Source organism: Leucoraja erinacea, chromosome 4 (assembly GCF_028641065.1).
Source record: "Leucoraja erinacea ecotype New England chromosome 4, Leri_hhj_1, whole genome shotgun sequence".
Lineage (NCBI taxonomy): Eukaryota > Metazoa > Chordata > Chondrichthyes > Rajiformes > Rajidae > Leucoraja > Leucoraja erinaceus.
The window spans coordinates 1,352,916-1,378,355 of record NC_073380.1 but is presented as its reverse complement, the minus strand read 5'-3'; the positions used below and the strand labels follow the sequence as shown (position 1 = coordinate 1,378,355).

The 25,440-nt window shown below is 42.4% G+C and overlaps 1 protein-coding gene across 1 annotated transcript in view; it reads left to right on the top strand.

Annotated features, from left to right (window-relative positions):
- The window catches only part of itprid1 (ITPR interacting domain containing 1), a 107,882-nt gene that overhangs the window by 15,464 nt on the left and 66,978 nt on the right, over positions 1-25,440 (top strand). Inside the window, exons 2-3 of the mRNA XM_055633499.1 lie at positions 20,288-20,336; positions 23,687-23,730. Coding sequence (XP_055489474.1) covers positions 20,288-20,336; positions 23,687-23,730 — 93 coding nt within the window. The remainder of the gene's footprint in view (positions 1-20,287; positions 20,337-23,686; positions 23,731-25,440) is intronic.

The window sequence follows — 25,440 nt, the reverse complement described above, 5'->3', positions numbered from 1 at the left end:
ACTTTGTGAACCTACGCTGCACTCACTCAATAGCAAGAATATCCTTCATCAAATTAGGAGACCAAACCTTCACACAATACTCCAGGTGCGGTCTCACCAGGGTCCAGTACAACTGCAGTAGGACCTCCTTGTTCTCGTACTCAAATCCTCTTGCTATGAATGCCAACATGCCATTTGCTTTCTTTATTGCCTACTGAACCTGCTTACTTTAATTGATTGATGTACAAGGACACCCAGGTCTCGTTGCACCTCCCCCTTTTCCAAATCTGACCCAGTTCAGATAATAATCTGTTTAAGAAGGAACTGCAGATGCTAGAAAATCGAAGTAACACAAAAATGCTGGCGAAACTCAGCGAGTGCAGCAGCATCTATGGAGCGAAGGAAATAGGCAACGTTTCGGGCCGAAACCCTTCTTCAGACTGATGGGGGGTGGGGGGTGGGAAGAATAAAGGAAAAAGGAGGAGGAGGAACCCGAGGGCTGAGGGAGAGGTAGGAAGGGGAGAAGACAGCAAGGGCTAACAGAATTGTGAGAATTGGGGGTTAATGGGGACCGGGCGAAGGTGTTTGGTGAAACGATCGCCAAGCCTACGCTTGGTCTCACCGATATAGATCAGCTGACATCTAGAGCAGCGGATGCAATAGATGAGGTTGGAGGAGGTGCAGGTGAACCTCTGTTGCACCTGGAACGACTGCTTGGGTCCTTGAATGGGGTCGAGGGGGGAGGTAAAGCGACAAGTGTAGCATCTCTTGTGGTTGCAATGGAAAGTGCCCGGGGAAGGGGTGGAGCGGGAGGGAAGGGAAGAATTGACAAGGGAGTTGCGGAGGGAGCGGTCTTTGCAGAAGGCAGACAGGGGGGGAGATGGGAAGATGTGGCGAGTGGTGGGGTCATGTTGGAGGTGGCGAAACTGACGGAGGACTATTTGTTCTATGTGCCGGCTAGCGGGGTGAAAGGTGGGGACTAGGGGGACTCTGCCCTTGTTGCGAGTGGGGGGATGGGGAGAGAGAGCAGTGTTACGGGGTATGGAGGAGACCCTGGTGCGAGCCTCATCTATAGAAGGATAGAGGAACCCTCGTTCCCTGAAGAATGACGTAGAGTTGGAGGGAAGGGGGAATCACAGAGGGGGTGCAGTTAGAGAGGAGGTTGTGAAACTGTCTCCAGAGGGAGGAGGAGAACTTCTTCAAAGTAGGCATACCTTGAGGAGATTTCGCAGTGGAGTAGACAAAGTGTTTAAGAAGGAACTCCAGATGCTGGATAATAATCTGCCTTTTTATTGCCACCAAAGTGGATAACCTCACATTTATCCATGTTATACTGCAGCTGCCATGCATCTGCCTACTCACCCAAACTATCCAAGTCACCCTGCAACCTCATAGCATCCTCCTCGCAGCTCACACTGCCGCCCAGCTTTAGTCTGTGCATTGGACCCTCATTGGTGTATTAGTCCCTGATATTGTTAGGAACGTGCCCTAATCTTCAAGCACAGTTGCCTGACTCTTTATTAACATCAATAATAAGTTATCCTGCAACTTTAGGCTGCGCTTGCCATACGCAAGAAGAAGATGAACATCCATAATATTAATTATCATCATTATGTCAATATGTCTACTACTGTGATGATTTAACCTGTTCAAACTACAGACAACTTCACTGAGGTCCCACTGCTGAGTCATATTGACCTGGTCACTCTATGTCTCCAACTCCAGTAAAACAAATTGCAGGGAGAAAAACAAACTGCAGATGACACCGAAGATAGACTATCCTGCACACATTTTACAAACTACAAACCATCCAGCCCATTTACTGAATGTGTTTCCCAGTCTATGTGTGGAAAATTAAAATCTCCCACAATCACTACCTTGTGCTTACTACTAATATCTGCAATCTCCTTACATATTTGCTTTTCCAATTCTCTCTCCCCATTTGGCGGTCTATAATACACCCCTATAAGTGTTGCTACACTTTTCCCACTTCTCAGTTCCACCCAAATAGCCTCCCTAGACGAGCCCTCTAATCTATCCTGCCAAAGCATCGCTGTAATATCTTCCCTGACAAGCAATGCAACACCTCCACCTCTTGCCCCTCCAATTCTATCACACCTGAAGCAACAAAATTCTGGAATATTTAGTTTCCAATCACAGCCCTCCTGCAACCATGTTTCACTGATTGCCACAACATCATACTTCCAGGTGTCAATCCAGGCTCTAAGCTCATCCACCTTTCTTACAATGCTCCTAGCATTAAAATATACACATTTAAGAAACCCACCGCCTCTTATTCTCTGCTTATTTTCTTTTTCTTCTTTCTCCCCTAGATTTTGGGTTTGAGTGCTTCCCTTCTCTGCCTCCTGCCTCACACTCAGTCTACTAGCTTTCTCTATTTGAGTCCCTCCCCCCAACCGTTCTAGTTTAAAGTCTCCCCAGTAGCCTTTACAAATCTCCCCGCCAGGATATTGGTCCCCCTCGAGTTCAAGTGCAACCCATCCTTTCTGTACAGGTCACACCTTCCCCAAAAGAAGTTCCAATGATCCAGAAACTTGAATCCCTGCCCACTGCACCAGTCCTTCAGCCATAGCAAAAGGATTTGAGTATAGGAGCATGGAGGTTCTACTGCAGTTGTACAGGGCCTTGGTGAGACCACACCTGGAGTATTGTGTACAGTTTTGGTCTCCTAATCTGAGGAACGACATCCTTGCCATAGAGGGAATACAGAGAAGGTTCACCAGGCTGATTCCTGGGATGGCAGGACTTTCATATGACGAAAGACTGGATAGACTTGACTTGTACTCTCTAGAATTTAGAAGCTTGAGGGGGGATCTTATAGAAACTTACAAAATTCTTAAGGGGTTGGACTGGCTAGATGCAGGAAGATTGTTCCCGATGTTGGGGAGGTCCAGAACAAGGGTTCACAGTTTAAGGATAAAGGGGAAGTCTTTTAGGACCGAGATGAAAAAATAGAATTTCATACAGAGAATGATGAATCTGTGGAATTCTCTGCCACAGAAAGTAGTTGAGGCCAGTTCATTGGCTATATTTAAGAGGGAGTTAGATGTAGCCCTTGTGGCTAAAGAGATCAGAGGGTATGGAGAGAAGGCAGGTACAGGATGCTGAGTTGGATGATCAGCCATGATCATATTGAATGGTGGTGCAGGATTGAAGGGCCGAATGCCCTACTCTTGCACCTATTTTCTATGTTTCTCCTACTCTCCTTCCCTTTAACTTCATCCAAACATGTCCAATTTGTTGACCCCACCCCCTACTATTTAGTTTAAAGCCCTACCTACCTACGGCACTGGTTATGCTGTTTGCGTACAGTTTTGGTCTCCAAATCTGAGGAAGGACATTATTGCCATAGAGGGAGTACAGAGAAGGTTCACCAGACTGATTCCTGGGATGTCAGGACTGTCTTATGAAGAAAGACTGGATAGACTTGGTTTTTACTCTCTAGAATTTAGGAGATTGAGAGGGGATCTTATAGAAACTTACAAAATTCTTAAGGGGTTGGACAGGCTAGATGCAGGAAGATTGTTCCTGATGTTGGGGAAGTCCAGGACAAGGGGTCACAGCTTAAGGATAGAGGGGGAAATCTTTTAAAACCGAGATGAGAAAAACTTTTTTCACACAGAGAGTGGTGAATCTCTGGAACTCTCTGCCACAGAAGGTAGTTGAGGCCAGTTCATTGGCTATATTTAAGAGGGAGTTAGATGTGGCCCTTGTGGCTAAAGGGATCAGAGGGTATGGAGAAAAGGCAGGTACGGGATACTGAGTTGGATGATCAGCCATGATCATATTGAATGGCGGTGCAGGCTCGAAGGGCCGAATGGCCTACTCCTGCACCTAATTTCTATGTTTCTATGTTTGCCAGGACCCTGGTCCCAATGGGATTCAAGTGGAGTCCGTCCCACCAGAATAACTCCCTCCTTCCCCAAAACTGTTGCCAATGTCCCACTAATTCAAATCCACTTCTTCCACACCAGTCTTTAGAAACATAGAAACATAGAAAATAGGCGCAGGAGGAGGCCATTCGGCCCTTGAGCCACGTGTTCAACTCTTTAATCTTCTCAATCCTCTGCCAATTTGCACGTGGCTCAGGGAGCAATCAATATTAGATGATCCATGTGGCAATCCGACACATAGTCAACTCTGAACACTAAACCCCTCCCCCCAAACTGCTTCAAGTCTGTTGACAGTTCTCCCTTCAACCTATTTTTTGAGCTGCCTAAACCTGTCTGGGTGGAGTGAAGCTAATTGTGACTCACAGAGCAAAACAATCCAGAACTCCTTTTAATATTCATTAAAACTAAGTAAATACTACTATTATAACACAAAGCACTGCACACAATATAACAATATTTCAAAAGAAAGTGCAAAAAATCATGTTACAAGATACTGCAAGATATCCAGTGCTGCCATTGGCTTTGTAAGAAATCCTTTGGGAGAAGAAGAACCTGCACGTCTTTGGAGTGTGGGGCAGGCGACCTGACCTGGACGCTACAGCCAGTCCCGGGGCTGTCGACCTGACCTGGACGCTACAGCCAGTCCCGGGGCAGGCGAGCCGACCTGGGACTGGCTATAATGCACAGGTCACAAAACATTGGGGGAAATGTCCCCCACCTCTCAAAACTTGGGGGAGGGGACAGTCCCGGGGCACGCAGGCGACCTGGGCGCTACAGTCAGACCTGGGGCAAGTGAGCCAACTTGGGAGCTAGAGCCAGTCCCGAGGCAAGCGAGCTGACCTGGCCACTACAGCCATTCCCGGGGCAGGCGAGCTGACCTGGCCACTACAGCCATTCCCGGGGCAGGTGAGCTGACCTGGCCACTACAGCCATTCCCGGGGCAGGCGAGCCGACCTGGCCACTACAGCCATTCCCGGGGCAGGCGAGCTGACGTGGGACTGGCTGTAATGCCCAGGTCTCAAAACATGGGGGGGAGATTGTCCCCCGCCTCTCAAAACATGGGGGGGACAGGTCCCCCTCTCTCCCCCCAGGATTTTTTCGCCCATGATGTCTGGCATAGGCCGTTAGGATGAAGCAAATCCCTTCAGAAGTATGAGATATAGGAATTCATTTAACAATGGACTAAGATGGGAAAACAGGAACACGAGATATTGTTGGTAGATAAGGTAAAGGGAATCTTAAAAGATGATATTAGTATATTAAGATCAAAAAGGAAAGCAGGGATAGAGGGATCACTGAAGTTGTCAATATGCAGTGACATAGGGGAGTGTGCGGTCTTAAATAAATACTTACCTCTTTTTATCATGGTGAAAGACATGAAGCCTGTGAGTTCTGAGAAGAGAACAGTGATATCCTGAAACATATTATGTTACAAAAGCAGAGGTGCTGGTGCTGCTGAGGCATATAAGGGTGAATAAATCCTGGAGCCTGACCAACTGTATCCAAGGATGTTGTGGGAAGTGTTGAGTGATGACCATACAATAACAGAAGCCTTACACCATGATAAAGATCCAAAGACTTATTAACTACATAGCAAGCACGACTTCACAGTTGCACGTTCTACTTACACTAAGGGAATCCAGCAAGCAGTGATAACTGAAAAGGTAGCGGGCATAACTGCAGAAGCATGACTCATAATATGAGTGACACTAATCTACATCCCCCCTCTTAAAGAATCAACACCAATACAGATGCATAAACAAAGCATGGCATGAATAACAATCGATGATAAACTGGAGGAAAGTCAAACATAGTATGGATTCTGCAAACATGACCAGCATGTGTACGATAGAGACCATCTCCATTTTGTTTTTCTGGGGAGAGAGCAGGAGGTTTCACAGGCGAGGGAGGCTGGACCAACGTCCCTGGAGACGAAGCAGGAAACTATGGTGCAGGCGAAGATGGAACAGGCAGAGGAGCTGTTGCAGGCATGTGTTGGTGTGATGAATTGTGGAGAGAGTGGTGAATCTCTGGAACTGTCTGCCACAGAAGGTAGTTGAGGCCAGTTCATTGGCTATATTTAAGAGGGAGTTAGATGTGGCCCGTGTGGCTAAAGGGATCAGGGGGTATGGAGAGAAAGCAGGTACAGGATACTGAGTTGGATGATCAGCCATGATCATATTGAATGGTGGTGCAGGCTCCAAGGGCCGAATGGCCTACTCCTGCAACTATTTTCTATTTTTCTATGTTTCTATGTTGTGCTGGGAAAAGCATGTGAGTGCCAATAGACGCAGACGGAAGTGAACTTGTATGATCTGGATAATACGGAGGAGGAACTGGCTCGTTCACAGGCAGGATATGTCGCCTGTTACGTCTGTAGGTGCCGCCATCGGCACTAACGATATATGAGCGTGGCTCCGAAGCAATTCCAGAAATTACTCCAATACGGTCGTGGCCTTTGTCAGTCTGTAAGCGGTCCACCTGCCCTTTGGTCAGCGGTGGCAGTGACCTACTTGTCTTGTCAAACCATTGTTTTTAAATGTCACGCTTCTGTTGCATATTCGATTGAACTCCTCAGGTGGAAAAACGTGTGGGACCAATGCCTGATCTGCTCCAGGCACTGTGGCACGGGTTTGCCTTGACAACAACCGTGGAGCGGTTGAACCCAAGATGTTGCGTAAGTTGAGCAGATCCAGGAATATGCCCGATTTTGCTCTGTAAGAACGTTCCATGAGCTGTTTAGCACTTTTGACAGACCGTTCAGCCAACCCGTTAGACTGGGGGTATTCAGGGCTGCTGGTGACGTGGTGGAAATTCCACTGTCTAGCGAACTCCCTGAATTGTTGGCTGGTGAATTGACTGCCGTTGTCAGTTAGCAGTCTGCCCGGAGCTCTGTGGACTGAAAAGTGGCGAGATAACTTTGAAATCACTCCGCTGGAAGTGGGGCTGCTGAGAAAATCAATGTCGAACCATCCTGAATAAGAATCCACGAGCACCAGGTATTGTTTGCCATGCCGATCAAATGTGTCAGCTGCGACTGTAGACCACGGCAGAGCAGGTACAGGATGTGGTTTCTTTTGTTGGTGAGGTGCCAAACTGTTGCACACTGCGCAGGATGCCACATTTTCGGTGATGTATTCGGCCATGCAAGGCCAGTAAAACATGCTGCTTGCCCATAAAACAGTGGCTTCAGCACCTGGGTGCCCTGCATGGACAGTGTTAAAGTACTAAAGATACCAATTTAAATAAAGACCAAAATGTTTTTTTTAATTATGGGTTAATAATTGGAAAGAAATTGATACTTAACTTTTGGAAAAATACAACCATACCAACTGTTAAAATGTGGATTAGGAATATGATGGACATAGCACGCCTTGAAGAAATGAGACTCCGACTAATTGATAAATATGACCAATTCTTAAGGAGTTGGTCTCCTTTCATCGACTTTTTGGAATCATGTGATGCAGCGGTACCGTAAAGATTGCTGATTTCAGTTCATGACGCGGATAGATCTACATCTCCGAATACAGATTTGAAAAATTCACTTTTAAGGGGCCTTCTCTTCTATTTCTACTTTCCACTTTTTATTTTTTTTTTTTTTTTTTATATACACACTTCACGTTTTTCTACTCTCTACCATCTATTTTTCCACTTTTTCCTCTTTCTATTGTTTTCTTTTTCTTGTCCTGCTTACTTCCTTTTTATAACATAAAACTAGAGGTTGTACATAGAATGGATTACGGTATTACATAGTTGGCATCTAAAATTAGGTTCCACTGTACTGTTTTGTACTGTATTAACTTCTAATAAAATAAACAAATAAACAAATAAATAAATAGATAAATGAAAAGTACTGGTGATGCAACGAAGCAGGAACCACGGCCTTGTGTCCTTTTAAAATAATGCCATCCTGCAGCACTAGCTCATCACGGGAAGCAAAGAAGGGCCGGACTGGCAGCGGAACGTTGCAGTGTTTGTCTGGCCAGCCGCACTTAATGACGCAGGTTAGCGACCGTAAGGTACTGTCAGCAGCAGTGTGGGGCAACCAGGTCCTCCATACAGGAAGAAGGGATAAAAGGCACAGTCATCACAATAAAGTCATCATCCAGCGAGAGCGGATCCTCGAAGGTCTTCCGGGGTGCACGCGAAAGAGTGTCGGCCAGGTGCATATCCTTACCGCGTTTGTGGAACAGAACTATGTCATATTTTTGAAGTTGCAATAACATCCGCTGTAGGCACGCTGGAGATGTGTGGATAAGTTTGTTGAAAATGCTGATCAGAGGTGGGTGGTCAGTTTCAATTGTGACAGTGTGGCCAAAGATGAAATCGTTGAATTTCTTACAGGCAAAAACAACCGCTAACAGCTCTTTTTCAATTTGGGCATATTGTTGTTCTGTGTCAGTCATGGTGTGCGAGGCATAGGCAACAGGCTTACTGCCGTTGCCATAATTCTGAAGGCATGCAGCGCCCATCCCGTCGTCACAAGTAAGTGTAATCGGTAGCTTATGGTCAAAGTAAGCCAGAGTAGGAGCACCAGACGTCTGCCATTTAAGAGTGTCGAGTGCTGTCTGTTGTTGCTCGTGCCAAGTCCAATCAGAGCCTTTGTGTGTAAGCTGGTGCAATTGGGCTGATATTTCGCTGAAGTCCGTAATGAATTTGCTCAAATAGTTGGCCATGCCAAGGAATCTCTGCAAACTGAGCACGTCTGTGGGTGCTGGAAGCTCATTGATAGCACTGGTTTTCGCTGGATCATTTTTTAGGCAGTCTTTGGTAAATATATGGCCTAAGTATTTTACCTCATTCACTCTGAATTTGCATTTTGGAGGATTTAGCTTGAGATGAATGCGTTTGGCACACTTCAATACTTTTGTCAGATTGGCATCGTGCTCTTTGACCGTTTTTCCAGCAAGTAGGATATCGGCCACCACGATGGAGCATGGGTAACCTGCAAACAATTGCTCCATGGCTTGTTGAAATACTTAACTGGCAGAACTTATACCAAAAGGCATCTGAAGAAATTTATAGCGTCCAAATGGAGTGCTGAAAGTTACTGGAGGGGATTCTGGAGACCAACTCTGCATCTGAAGCAAAAGACAAACTGCTGGAGGGACATGTGTATCGAGCAGAATCTACGAAGGCAATGAAATGGTTGACATTTTGGTCTGAGACTCTGCATCATGACTGAGAGAGAAGAGGGGAGAAAGAAGATGTAAAGAGTTGAGAGGTAGTGATGAGACAAGAGCTGGCTGGCAGCATGTCATGAACAGTTGGAGCCAGGTGGTGTAGGGGGAGGGGCATGGCTGGTGTCAGAAAACAGGAACTGGTAGATGATAGATGAAATATGGAAAGAGCAAAAGGGCAGCAAGAGTTAGGTGGATGGAGGGGATGGTGAAGGTAGAGACAGAAGTTGGAAAGTGATAAGTAGAAACAAAAAGCTAGAGATGCAAAATTTGATAAATAAGGAGAGTTGTAAGTACAACTAGATAAGGTCAGGAAGATGGGCAGATCAAGCAGTTAGAGAGGGAATAAGAGAATCACAATGTTGAGTGTGTGGGTGATAAACAGATGAGACCAACTGAGGGTGGGAAGCAGAAGGAAAGACTAAGCATCATGGAGAGTTTGGGTTATCTGAAGTTGGTAAATTGAACCTTTACAAGACCTTGTGAGAGTGAATGCCAAAGACTGACAGGTCAGAGTGGGAATGGAAAGGGGAGATGAAATTGCATTCAACTGGAAGGTCACGATAGTCAGACAGAGCATAGACATTCAAGCAAATGGAACTGGCCAGATTCTGCCCTTTGTCATTGTTTTACTCTATGATTGTGCATTCAGTTGTTGTATGTGTCTATCTATATGTCTGCTCAGTCTTTTAACATGTGACCATGAGGATTAGTGTATTCTCAGTGGTCTCCTTGCTCAAGAAGATAATTGGTCATGATTACTGTCATATTTCGGACAGCAGAATGAATAACAACTTACACACTGGTTGCCTGGATCATGAGAGAGAGATTTATTACCCAGCATTCCCTGCTAATATTGAACATATGCATGAATATGTATGAATACGTTACACGGCTCTCCTTTTTTTAAGTATTACATTTAAGTACACGGTTACAATTTTGTTGTTGTGGTACTTGATTTAAACCAGTATTTATGAAATTCTAAATGATCACATAATATATTTATTTTACATATCTACACATTGTTGTTTCACGTGCAGTGAGTTATTTAACTTACAAACCTAACCTGGCTACTGGTTTACAGACCCTGCCTGATCGTCTAACAGTGACAGGTGTAACAGGTTTAGGTGTTGAATCAACTTTAGGCTTGTTTGCCTCTGTTTTAGTACCCTGACTTTGACCAGAGGTACCTGTTCCTTTGTCTGTGCTAACTGAACTTTGTGTTTCAATCACAGTGGTCTCTTCCAACTCACTCTCAGATAAAAACTCAGGGATTTAGACTTCATGCTCAGTTTCAAGTTCAAATTCAAGTGAGTTTATTGTCATGTGTCCCTGATAGGACAATGAAATTCTTGCTTTGCTTCAGCACAACAGAACATAGTAGGCATTGACTACAACACAGATCAGTGTGTCCATATCTATATTACTAAAAGTCTGTTCTTGACCGGTTTTGGCCATCTGTGCTGCGATTTCCGAGAGAACGCCGCCACCTACAGCCGTCATTTTTGGCCACCTTGGTCAGAGCCCCCCTCTGCCGCATGTGTGCCGATGATTTTTCCCGTCGATTAAAAATGACAGAGATATTAATGTTTTTACAAAATTCCCCATTCTCTCTGCTGCCCCCGCTGGCGGCAGGGGGGACTATAAAACCAGGAAGTGGTGTGCCTCAATCAGTGTCTGCAAGCTGGAGGAAGGCAGAGGGTCACGTTTCTCTGAGCTGTGAATAACACTGAACACATGTCTACTCAAATGTAAGTGCCCTTAGTGGTTCTAAAATGTTTGCAGAATGTGTCTATTGGTTCTAAATCTTGCAAAAAAAGTCTCTATTGGTTCTAAAGCTTGCAATATCATCAATATCATCCACCTCTCCACCAATATTAGAATTAGTGGATAGGTGGAATATTGCGTTGAATGACCAGCCCTCCTGTGTGATGCTGGGACCCAACGGGTCCCACTTAGTCTAGTACCATTATATAAATATATACACACATGAATAAATAAACTGATAAAGTGCAAATAACAAATAATGAGCTATTAATGTTCAGAGTTTTATCCAAGCCAAGTTTAATAGACTGATGGCTGTGGGGAAGTAGCTATTCCTGAACCTGGTTGTTGCAGTCTTCAGGCTCCTGTATCTTCTACCTGAAGGTAGCAGGGAAATGAGTGTGTGGCCAGGATGGTGTGGGTCCTTGATGATGCTGGCAGCCTTTTTGAGGCAGCAACTGCGATAGATCCCCTCGATGGTAGGGAGATCAGAGCCGATGATGGACTGGGCAATGTTTACTACTTTTTGTAGTCTTTTCCTCTCCAGGACGCTCAAGTTGCCGAACCAAGCCACGATGCAACCGGTCAGCATGCTCTCTACTGTGCACCTGTAGAAGTTAGAGATAGTCCTCCTTGACAAACCGAATCTCCGTAATCTTCTCAGGAAGTAGAGGCGCTGATGTGCTTTCTTAATAATTGCATCAGTGTTCTCGGACCAGGAAAGATCTTCAGAGATGTGCACGCCCAGGAATTTGAAGCTCTTGACCCTTTCAACCATCTTATAAATGGTTTTGATATAAACGGGACCATGGGTCCCCATCCTACTCCTTCCAAAGTCCACAATCAGTTCCTTGGTTTTGCTGGTGTTGAGGGCCAGGTTATTGTGCTGGCACCATATGGACAGTTGCTCGATCTCTCTTCTATAGTCTGACTCATCCCCATCAGTGATACGTCCCACAACCGTGGTGTCGTCAGTGAACTTGATGATGGAGTTTGCACTATGACCGGCTACGCAGTCATGAGTATAGAGTGAGTACAGCAGGGGGCTGAGCATGCAGCCTTGAGGTACTCCCGTGCTGATTGTTATTGAGTCTGACACATTTCCACCAATACGAACAGACTATGGTCTGAGAATGAGGAAGTTGAGGATCCAATTGCAGAGGGATGCGCAGAGACCCAGTTCTGCGAGTTTGGTAACCAGCTTGGAGGGGATGATTGTATTAAATGCCGAGCTGTAATCAATGAATAACAGCCTGACATATGAGTTTTTGGTGTCCAAGTGGTCCAGAGTACCATTGATCTGTTGTGTCGGCAAGCGAACTGCAGTAAGTCCAGGTTTTTGTCCAATTATGCCAGTTTTCGGTTCATCTTTGGCTGGAATCATTTGATCAACATGGACACTTTTGATCCTATCTCCAACTTCAACTAAGTATCATTTTGTTCCACACACTTCCACTATTTTCCCAACATTCCATTTGTCTCGACTGGACTTGTTGGGAGGACTGAGAATACGATCCTGCTCATCTGGCTTGAAGTACTTCTCCTTTTTGTGGGAGTCAATATGGCGTTTTTGACAATAGTCCTGTCTCATGGTGCGAGCTGACCCACGAGGTACCCCGAGTGAAAGGCTCGTGGTTGTGTACGAGATTCCAAGTGTATGATCATGAGTTTAACCAAGTTCCCACGGGCATGACAAGTTTGAAGTTTACTTGTCATTTCTGCGATGTTCCAGGTTTGTCTCCCGAGTTACTCTTGAGCCAACCCTGAATGAAGGTCTGTTTTAATAAGCAACAGTGGAAACACCAGCTTTCTCTATCAGCAGTTGAAGTTTTATCCTAATCCAAGTTGGCATTTACTGAATGTATACTTAGAACAACTACCATCTTGGATCATCAAATCTTGGAAAAAATTAACGCATTCCAAAACGAACACAATACCCACGCTCTCACTATATGAGCTTTTACTTGAAATGCAATCGGGAATGAAAACTGCTGTAACCTACTTTGATGCGGATTACAGGCTTCTAATGCCGTATGGTAAAACATTCTCCGAGAGCTTTAAACTGTTTTAAACCCTATCTTTTGATTATCATCTTACCGCAATTTTAAATCGGGTGTTCTTAATCGAGGCTAGATTTATGTATTGCAGAACACAAAGTGCTGGAGTTACTGAGCTCCAGGTTTGTTCATTGGATTTAAGTATTGTTCGTGCCAGTGAGGGCCCAGGTTCACGAATAAACCCTGACATTGAAAAGTAAGTTTTGTTCTACTAGGAATATTGTTTAAGCTTCAGCTATTAAAGTGGGATTCGGATTTCCGTTCATAGAATAGCAAACACTGACCATTCAGAATGCCTGCTGTTAGACAACGTTGATTAAGGTTAGGTTCAGGTTTATTTTTGTCACGTCTACCGATATACAACGAAAAGTTTTACTTTATGTGTGTTATCCATTCAAATTAGGTAACACTGTACATAAATACCATCAAGCCAAACTTAAGTAAAATAAGCAGAGAGAAGGGAAAGATTCAGAGAGCAAAAAATAGTTCTCTGCATTTTAGCGCATCAGTACCAAAGACAAAGTCCAATATCCGTAGTGGGGTAGAGGTGAATTGGACAGTGCCCTAGCATTTGGAAGATATTTCTTTGGAATAATATATAGTGGATTAAACATTTTCATTGGAAAATATATAATGATCAAAGTATATTTAGTCAGACGAAAATCGCTACTTTTATAATTATGCTATCGGTCGAGAGCTGAATTGAATCACGAATTGTGCGCGTTATAGTTTGAATTAGAAGTGTCCAACTCAGAGAGAAGTCTCCCCCTTTTCCAGGGTTAATCACTCCACTGTTTATAATGCTCTCTGCATTATGAAGTCCTCGACAGTAAACCCCATGGGCAGTCACTACCAAAGTGTCTGCTCACACAGTCAGTACACTTGTCTCCCGTACTAAGTCACCCCAACCCCCCCCCCCCCCTCCCTCCTCCTCCTCCCTCCCCCCCCCCCCCCCACCCCCCCCCCCCCCCCCCCATTTCCCGTCCAGGCCCCCCCCCTGGGAAACTGAAGGGAGCGACAATCAACGGGGGGGGGGGGGGGTCAGGTTAAACAGGTCTTAATGTGTGTAGGTGAGGGGGAGAAAAGAGACGTACACTCACAGAGGCAGAGTCTCAGCCTGTGTGAGAGGGAGGGAGGGAGAGAGACACACACACACACACAAGATGGATGTGAAATCTCACCTGCCTGTTTCAGTGACAGGCACCCGCCGCCAGTGAATGAAGACACCCCCATCTGTCTCCCCCTCCTCTCCACCCTCTCTCCCCCCCCACCTTTCCCAGCCTTTTTGAGGCAACGACTGCGATAAATCCCCTCGATGGAAGGAAGGTCAGAGCCGATGATGGACTGGGCAGTGTTTACTACTTTTTGTAGCTTTTCCTTTCCAGGGTGCTCAAATTGCCGAACCAAGCCATGATACAACCAGTCAGAACTTTCACAGTGAATGGCAGAGCTTTGGGGAGTGTTATAAAGTAAAGGGATCTGGCAGTACATGCATATAGGGTGGTGAAGAAGGCCCATGTCACATTGGCTGTTATCAGTCAGGATATTGAATATAAATATTGGGATGTAGAAATGAGGAAATGCAGATGCTGATTTACAAAAAAAAAGACACAGTGCTGCAGTAACTCAGCAGGTCAGGCAGCATCCCTGAAGATCATGCATAGGTGACATTTAGGGACGGGACCCTTCAGACCCTTATGGCAGGGTAGGTTGGGGGGGAGGCGGGGCGGAGAAAGCTGGAAATGAGGAGGTGCAAGACAATGCATTTTGATAGATGAGCTGATAGATGAGCGGACAATATTGAGAGTAATGACTCGATGGCGATTATGTCACATGAGGTGTATCGTGCCATGAACAAGCTGTCCAACAACAAAGCAAGTGGCTTGGATCATATTTCTGCTGAACATCTTAAGTATGCGAGTATGAGGATAGTGTGGTGGCTCCTAAGGGTCGTCCCATTATACTGCCGAACCCCTCGGCACAGGAGTGGTGCAGTCCGGAGGCGGTCCTTAGCCGGAGGGTATAAAAGGCAGGGTTTGGGTGCCATCTTTGCCTGGTTGCGTCTTCCCCTGAACCGGGAGGGAATAAAGTATAGTGCTTCTCAAACTGCGGACTACTTGCCTCATTTGAGACCCACGCACTACAATAGCTCCTCTCCTTGCTATTTGTTTTACTGGCTTTATGATTCATGGCTTGTTACCAGACTCAATGTTGTCTGTTCTGTTAGTGCCAGTCATTAAGGACAAAGCTAGTAAAGTAGGCAGCCTAAATAATTACAGGCCCATAGCTTTAGCCAGCATATTGTCAAACGTTTTAGAAAGAGTTCTGCTGGATAGAATAAATGAGTTTGTTAACTCCACATGTAACCAGTTTGGCTTTAAAGCTAAACATGGCACTGACTTATGCATGTATGCCCTAAAGAAGATTGTAAACAAATATAGAGGCAAAAACTCTTCAATCCTTATGTGCTTTATTGATGCTTCCAAAGCCTTTGACCGTGTTAATCACAGAAAGCTGTTTGGTAAAATGAGTCAAAGAGGGGTGCCTAAATTCATTGTAAGAATTCTGGCCTACTGGTATGCCCACCAGACTATGCAAATAAAATGGGGCAATAGGGTCTCAGCCCCATTTGGGGTTAGCAATGGTGTTAGACAGGGGGGAATTTTGTCCCCAGTCCTTTTTAATCTATATATTGATGATCTGTCTAAACAATTGAAAGCCTGTAATATTGGGTGCGTGATTGGTAATATTTTAGTGAACCATATTATGTATGCAGATGATCTTGTGGTCTTTAGTCCATCTAGCGCTGGTCTCCAGCAGCTCCTTACTATATGTTATGTGTATGGTGTGGAACATGATATTAAATATAATGCTAGTAAGAGTGCTGTTATGATCTCTAGAACCAAAGAGGATAAATGTCTAATATTTCCTGCTTTTTAAATTGTCTGACAATAGTCTTAGTGTCTGTAATAAGGTAAAATATCTAGGGCATATTATTTTTTTTTGTTTTTGTTTTTTTTGTTGTTTATTTTATTAGAAGTTAATACAGCACAAAACAGTACAGTGGAACCTAATTTTAGGTGCCAACTATGTAATACCGTAATCCATTCTATGTACAACCTCTAGTTTTATGTTATAAGAAGGAAGTAAGCAGGACAAGAAAAAGAAAGCAATAGAAAGAGGAAAAAGTGGGAAAATAGATGGTAGAGAGTAGAAAAACGTGAGGTGTGTATATAAAAAATAAAAAAGGAAGAGAGAAAGTGGAAAGTAGAAATAGAAGAGAAGGCCCCTTAAAAGAGAATTTTTCAAATCTGTATTCGGAGATGTAGATCTATCCGCGTCATGAACTGAAATCAGCAATCTTTACGGTACCGCTGCATCACATGATTCCAAAAAGTCGATGAAAGGAGACCAACTCCTTAGAATTGGTCATATTTATCTATTAGTCGGAGTCTCATTTCTTCAAGGCGTGCTATGTCCATCATATTCCTAATCCACATTTTAACAGTTGGTGTGGTTGTATTTTTCCAAAATTTAAGTATCAATTTCTTTCCAATTATTAACCCATAATTAAAAAAAACATTTTGATCTTTATTTAAATTGGTATCTTCTCCTATTATTCCAAATATAATCCATTCCGTTTTGGGTTCTATTCTTGACTTGAAAAGCTTTGTAAATATCTCAAATATATCACTCCAAAATTTATTCAACTTTGAACATCCTACACATGAATGTGTTATATTAGCGTTTTGAAACAAACATTTATCGCATCTGGGAGAGACGTTTGGATAAAATTTATTCAACCTCGTTTTTGAATAATATAGTCTATGTAATAATTTGAATTGAATTAAATTATGTCTTGCATTAATAGAACAGTTATGTGTATTCATCAAATACTTTTCCCATCTATCCTTCGAGATCTTTATCATTAGCTCATGTTCCCAATCTTCCCTTAATGCTTCTGTTGAGGGTTATACTCTATTTAATATATTATTATAAAAGTATGATATTAATTTTTGTCAATCAGCCTTAATATTCATTGCTTCTTCTAAAGGATCTAAACATATAGTTTGAAATCTATGTATATTTTTCTTTATAAAGCCACATATCTGTATATATTTAAAATATTAATTATCATTCAGTTTAAATTTTGACTTTAATTGTTGAAATGATAACAATTTGCCCAATTCATACATATCTCCTACTATCGTAATCCCCAGTCTATCCCATTCTTTATATGTTTTGTCGATAAGAGATGGTTTGAATGCAGGATTGTTCAATATTGGGGTTAATCTAGGGCATAGTATTACAGAACAAATGACAGATGGTGAGGATATTTATAGGCGATGACACATGCTGTATGTACAGGCGAATATTCTCTTGCGTAAATTTGGTGCGTGTGCAGATGTGGTGAAGATGTTGCTATTTAGAGCATACTGCACACCACTCTACACTGCGCACCTGTGGTCGAAAGACAAGTTTGCAGAGACTCAAGATGGCATATAACGATGCCATGAGAACCTGCTAAGGAAACCTAGATGGTGTAGTGCCAGTAATATGATTGTGGCTGCAGGAGTCAGTACAAGCTATCCTAAGAAATCACATGTATAAATTCATTTGCAGGATAAATAACTCTAAAAATGTAATTATTGTGGCCTTGTCAAACATAAGGATTAGCACTACACACCACGAATCCCAGCTGTGGAGACACTGGTATCGTTGTCTAATTGTAGGACATTGATCATTCTTTTAATCTTGATTTTTAACTCATGTATTGTGTTTTAAAAAATATATAATTTATGATGCTTTTATAACCATATAACCATATAACAATTACAGCACGGAAACAGGCCATCTCGGCCCTTCTAGTCTGTGCCGAACACGTATTCTCCCCTAGTCCCATCTACCTGCACTCAGACCATAACCCTCCATTCCTTTCCCGTCCATATAACTATCCAATTTATTTTCAAATGATAAAATCGAACCTGCCTCCACCACCTTCACTGGAAGCTCATTCCACACAGCTACCACCCTCTGAGTAAAGAAGTTCCCCCTCATGTTACCCCTAAACTTCTGTCCCTTAATTCTCAAGTCATGTCCTCTTGTTTGAATCTTCCCTACTCTCAGTGGGAAAAGCTTATCCATGTCAACTCTGTCTATCCCTCTCTTCATTTTATAGACCTCTATCAAGTCCCCCCTTAACCTTCTGCGCTCCAAAGAATAAAGCCCTAACTTGTTCAACCTTTCTCTGTAACTTAGTTGCTGAAACCCAGGCAACATTCTAGAAAATCTCATCTGTACTCTCTCTATTTTGTTGACATCCTTCCTATAACTAGGCGCCCAAAATTGTACACCATACTCCAGAATTGGCCTCACCAATGCCTTGTACAATTTTAACATTACATCCCAACAGGTATACTCAATGCTCTGATTTATAAAGGCCAGCACACCAAAAGCTTTCTTTACCACCCCTACCTACATGAGATTCCACTTTCAGAGAACTGTGCACAGTTATTCCCAGATCCCTCTGTTCACCTGCATTCTTCAATTCCCTACCATTTACCATGTATGTCCTATTTTGATTTGTCCTGCCAAGATGTAGCACCTCACACTTATCAGCATTAAACTCCATCTGCCATCTTTCAGCCCACTCTTCCAACTGGCATAAATCTCTCTGTAGAGTTTGAAAATCTACTTCATTATCCACAAACCTACCTATCTTAGTATCATCTGCATACTTACTAATCCAATTTACCACACCATCATCCAGATCATTGATGTACATGACAAACAACAGTGGACCCAACACAGATCCCTGTGGCACCCCACTAGTCACTGGCCTCCAACCTGACAAACAACCATCCACCATTACTTTTTGGCTTCTCCCATTCAGCCACTGTTGAATCCATCTTGCTACTCCACCATTAATACCCAACAATTTAACCTTCTTAACCAACCTTCCATGAGGAACCTTGTCAAAGGCCTTACTGAAGTCCATATATACAACATCCACTGCTTTACCCTCATCAAAAATTTTAAGAAGTTTAGTCAAACATGACCTTCCAGGCACAAATCCATGTTGACTGTTCCTAATCAGACCCTGTTTATCCAGATGCTTATATATATATATTATCTCTAAGTATCATGTCCATTAATTTGCCCAACACTGATGTCAAACTAACAAGTCTATAATTGCTAGGTTTACTCTTAGAACCCTTTTAAAACAATGGAACAACATGCGCAGTACGCCAATCCTCCGGCACTATTCCCGTTTCTAATGACATTTGAAATATTTCTGTCATAGCCCCTGCTATTTCTACATTAACTTCCCTCAATGTTCTAGGGAATATCCTGGCCGGACCTGGAGACTTATCCACTTTTATATTTATCAAAAGTGTCAGTACTTCCTCTTCTTTGAATCTCATAGTTTCCATAGCTACTCTACTTGTTTCCCTTACCTCACATAATTCAATATCCTTCTCCTTGGTGAATACCGAAGAAAATAAATCGTTCAATATCTCCCCCATCTCTTTTGGCTCTGCAAATAGCTGTCCACTGACTCTCTAATGGACCAATTTTATCCGTCGTTATCCTTTTGCTATTAATATAGCTGTAGAAACCCTTTGGATTTACTTTCACCTTACTTGCCAAAGCAACCACATATCTTCTTTTAGCTTTTCTAATTTCTTTCTTAAGATTATTTTTACATTCTTTATACTCCTCAAGCACCTCATTTACTCCATGCTGCCTATAATTATTGTAGATCTATCTCTTTTTCCAAACCAAGTGTCCAATTTCCCTTGAAAACCATGGCTCTTTCCAATGTTTACTATTTCCTTTCAACCGAACAGGGACATAAAGATTCTGTACTCTTAAAATTTCACCTTTAAATGTCCTCCATTTCTCTTCCACATCGTTCCCATAAATCAAAATGTCCCAATTTACTCCTTTTAAAACTTTTCGCATCTCCTCAAAGTTATCCTTTCTCCAATCAAAAATCTCAACCCTAGGTCCAGTTCTGACCCTCTCCATAATTATATTGAAACTAATGGTATTGTGATCACTAAGATTTTATGTGTACTTCACGATATTTTTTAAAATATGCAATGCATTTTTTTTTAATGTAATGTTGCCCTTTGTCTGGACCTCGTGTCCGTAATATAGTTTATTATTAATGCATGGTAGCTTATAGTTGAACACAGGCAAGCGGGAGGGGGGGGGGGGGGGGATTGATAGGCAGATGGTTGGACAAAGGCCAGAGAAGGAGCTGGATTACGGTAGCATTGGAGAATGCTCTCAAAATTTTTTGATGCTATTGATGGTTTGTAGAAGATTGGATAAGCTAAGGTATTGGATTGCATTTTTGATCTTTACTTCTCCTGTGCTCCTAAAGGGGACTACAAGCAACAGAGTATTCAAAATTGGCTGAACACTAACTGCACGTGAGTAATACTTTCTTGTGTCATAAAACCTATAAGACTTAATACGCAGGGAGAACCGTCTTCTGATTGTTCTTTTCAAAACATTGTCATGATGATATAGTGCAAGTGGCCATGGTGGCAACGTCAGGAGTCCACAGCATATGTAATCATTAAGGCAGATCATGCTTCCTTGTGGGTAGCTGTTCCAAGGGACTCACTGCCCTCTGCTGTTTAATGTGGGAGTGTGGAAGTATGGAACATACTGAATATCAAATACAAGCCCATATTTTATATGCACTGCATCTGGGTTCAGCACTGATTGAAAAGGTATGTGAGGATCAGTGGTTTATTTTCTCTATTGTATGTAATGCCAAATTGTAATTAATATGCTATTCAATAAATGCATTGTTTTATTTTCAGTTTTTCGTTTTGAATTTTACTTCAGTTCTTGTTCAAGGACTATTTTTTGGATACATTAAGAAAGCATAAGCTGCTAAAAGAGCATCATGATTGTGGCAAGGTCTGGTACCTTAGCATTAGGAAGAGTAAAGAGCATTAGGAAGACCATTAGGGCTGAACAAGCACTCAAGCTCCAGCAACTGAGGCCATCACCACTCTCAGATCACTTTGCCTTGTTTGGTGGCCGTGACAGCAATCCCTCGAGGTTGGGCGGCCCACAAAGCTGCAATGGGGCAAATATTATGTATGGATCGGGTCGAGCACAATCTGTTCGATATTATTCTTGACCTATATAATATTAGGTTACAGAACTGACTTACAGGTTACAGGTTAATGGTTTGTGCCCACTTAATAGGTGCCCACTTCCTTTGAAATATTTATCATTCACCTATTGTCTATTGTCTGCCCTTATCAACTATCTTGCTGAGAAACACTTTAGATGGATTCATATTATTTAGTTTAGCTTAATTTAGTTTAGTTTAGTTTAGAAATGCAGCATGGAAACAAGCTTTCTAGCTCACCAAATCCACATCCATCATTGATCATCCGTTCACGTTAGTTAGTTATCCCACTTTCTCATCCATTCCTTAAACATTCAGAGCAATTTACAGAGGCCACTTTTACCTACAACTTGCATGGCTCTGGGATGTGGGAGGAAACCAGAGCACTCGAAGGAAACCCACACGGTCGGAGGGAGATCATGCAAACAAATAGCAGCCGAGGTCAGGATCAAACCCAGATCTCTGGCACTGTAAAGTAGCAACTCTACCAGCTGTGACACTGTGCCACCCTTGATTGATTGACTAATATTTGAGATTTTTCTCATTGTCCAATATGAATAATGTTGAAAGTCCAGCATTAATGCAAGAATAATTCTTATACTTGAGGCAGGCAGGGGTTATTCAGATACCTGTGGGACAAAGCCAGCAAATTCTAGTATCGCCACTATAGCTCTCAACACCAGCAAAACCAAGGAATAGATTGTAGACTTTGGAAGGGGTAGGATGGGGACCCATAGTCTCGTTTATATCAACGGGTCGATGGTGGAGAGGGTCATGAGGTTCAAATTCCTGGGCGTGCATATCTCTGAAGATCTCTCCTGGTCCGAGAACATGGATGCAATTATAAAGAAAGCACATCAGCGCCTCTACTTCCTGAGAAGATTACGGAGAGTCGGTATGTCAAGGAGGACTTTCTCAAACTTCTACAGGTGCACAGTAGAGAGCATGCGGACCGCTTGCATCGTGGCTTAGTTCGGCAAGTTGAGCACCCAGGAGTGGAAAAGACTGCAAAAGGTTGTAAGCACTGCCCAGTCCATCATCGGCTCTGACCTCCCTACCATCGAGGGGATCTATCGCAGTCGCTGCCTCAAAAAGGCTGCAAGCATCATCAAGGACCCATACCATCCTGGCCACTCACTCATCTCCCCGCTGCCTCAGGTAGAAGGTACAGGAGCCTGAAATCTGCAACATCCAGGTTCAGGAATAGCCACTTCCCCACAGCCATCAGGCTATTAAACTCAACTCAAACAAAACTCTGATCATTAATAGCCCATTGCACTTTATCTGTTTATTTATGTGTGTGTATATATATACAGTATATTCATCAGTATCTGGTCACACTGTTCTGTACTTATTTATGCCTACTATATTCAGTTGTGCTGAAGCAAATTTTATTGTCCTAGCTGGGACACATGAAAATAAACTCTCTTGAATCTTGAATCTTGAGTGACAGTAATAATTTACCTGTTACGTCAGATACTTGTAATGGCAGAGCTATGATAGCTCTGAATTAAAGGATTGAATAATGGGTCACAATATTTCATAATCTATTCCCGATTACAATCCAGATCACAATCCAGAGTGGAGAAAGTTGCCATTGAGGCATGTTGTCTGTACTTTTCCATGATGTTCTTCGGAGCTAAATTCATTCTGCTGCTGCAATTTTATCTAAAGTCAACTCTGAAACTAGCTTAACAAATAATGTTGTTTTAATTATTCCTTTTGCAATGAGAAATAGATATATAATGTGTTTTAAATCATTATACATTTCTTTGTGATTTACTTCGCATAAATTAACTCCCAATTATTAATTGAAAATTATACTATGAATATCAGAAGCAATTTGTCCAATTTTTTGATATGCCATGCCATAAGGCATTGATACTTTCATCATGACATGAAACGCGGCCTTCAGCCCAATAGGGGAAATAGTTGTAATTAATTCCAACAAGAAGTACAATTTTCCTTGAGATTTAAAACATTTAAAGCTTATTTTCTTTTCCATGTTTTGTTCCTCTTAACCTGGTGTTGCAAGACATGAGTTTGAGTTTCCATTTCAGTAACCAGATACCTATGCATGCGGCATCCACGTTAATGGGGGTTGCACATCTAGACAATGATCTACTTTGTGACTATCTGTCTTCTTATTGAGTCCACACACAAGATTTGAAGTTGTTCAGCCAGAGCTGAACACACCTCTCGGCATCTGCATACAATGGTGTCTGTCTTGTCGCTTCTTGTGCTTCTTGTGTGTGGTGGTGGAAAGATTGGTGGAAACAGGGCCATGACGTGATCACTCTTTCCTAGACCCACGTGACTATCTGTAATCTGAAGCCACGTTATGCGCACATATGTCAAGAAACGCAAATGGGGGGGGGAGAGTTTTGTGTTGATTTATTTACTTTTTTTTCCAACACAAGTTCCTTAAGAGCAAATTTTACTCCATATTTCAAATTTCTGGGTTGCTATTTGTGAATTTCTGTAAGCCGAACAGCCGTAATGTAGGTGTATATTGTATATAGCATAGCAATAAATAGCGCAGCTGTATACTGTGTTCAGCTGTGATTTCATGTTTGCTGGTTAGGTGTGGGAGCATTTTTCAATTATCAAAGATCTCATGCTTCTCTACAGATCGCTTGTGAGTGAAGATAGGCCTCCGAGTCCACAGAAACCAGGTAATGACAGTAAACTTGAAATTAACATTGATGGAGCCTTACGTTTGGCTCATTGTCAGTGAGTTGTTGTTTAATTTTAAGCCTGTGAGCCGCAGTTGTAAAGGCACACATACTTTATTACAAGTCAAATTTGTTTTTCATGCCAGGACCAGCATAAAACAGGTATTCTCTCATAACATGTAAAATTATAAAGATCCCATTATAACATAATGTGAATATGAACAATTTGAAGTGGTTCCAAAAATCACAATATCTTCTGATGATATTTTATCATTCTTTCATTGCTAATTGAGTTCTGAAAACCATGTGGTGGCTCTACTTTTCATATGGGACCTTTTTTTTAAATTTTCAACCTCGAGCATATCCACTGACCAAAACTAAAAATGTCTGCGCTCGAGATTTGACGTATGTTGGTGTTGTGGCATTTATAATTACACTTTGTTCATAGTCAAATATTTTAGGTTGCTCATGGGAGAAAAATCACATTTTGACAAGTTTCATAAAAAGATATTGAGCCAAGTAAATGAAAGTTTGGTCAAAATATAAAGCAAGAAGTACCTTAAAAGATGAGAAAGGAAGAGGTCTGGAGAGAGAATTCCAAAGAAAAGACCTCAGAGGCATCAAGTGAGACAGTTGCAATCAAAGTTTTGCAGTAGGTTGGAATTGGAAGAAAGTGGGTTTGTGTGTTGTGGAGCTATACGAAATTCCACAGGTAAGGTTTTGGCAAGGCCATGGAACTATTCATGTGAAGGACTTTGGAACACACTATGTAAGTATTTCTGCTTCCCATCTGAGACTTCCCCAATATGTATGTGCATAATTACCTGATATGCAAGTCCATGAAAGTACCTGTTCATTCACAAGTTAGTTTAAGGTAAACCACACTGGTGAGTCTTGGGTAATATATAGCTCAGGCAGGAGATGGATGGCAGATTTATTTCCCTGAAGGTTATGAGTAATGGTTTTCATGAAAACCTAGTCATGTTACGGTTATTTATTTGAGTGATTTATTTACTTACTTAATTTTAAATTTCCCAGCTGCCAAAATGGGATTCTAATTTGTGTCTGAGAGTAATCATTCAGAACTCTGGCTTTTAGTTCAGCAACTTAGCCATTATTTGAGCAACTTTTCAAGGTATGCTGCGTGTGCATTTGTGTTAATAGACGATGAGCAATTATTTCCTCCACAACACTAGAGTGTTATCTGGCACAGAGTGAAAACACCTGACCTGACCTGACCTGACACATCCATTCCAACCACAGATGCTGCCTGACCCATTCAGTTCCTCCAGCACTTTGTTTTGCCATTTTCTATTGTTTGATGCCTTTAATCCCCTCTAATTGTAGGACATGTGGCTTAATCAGGAGCCAATATTAATCAACAAAAGGAGCAATGGGTGACAAGCAATTAAGGGATGGCCAGCATAGTTTTCATGTCCTCAAGCTGAAGAACAGTTGAAAAAGGGAATCTATAGGTGAGAAATGGGTGGATGAAAGTAATAGAGTATAAGAAGCAGTTGGGGAAATTGATGATAAAAATAACTTCTGGGCAGGTGCAGTGAGGTAAGGAGTTACAGTTTGATTTATAATGCATTTTGAAATTTCCACATATTCTATTTAACAACTCAAAGTTGAAAACTGGATACTTGGTAATCGCAGCATTGACATTGGTAATTAATGTACATATGATATGTTTAGCTCATGAAAACT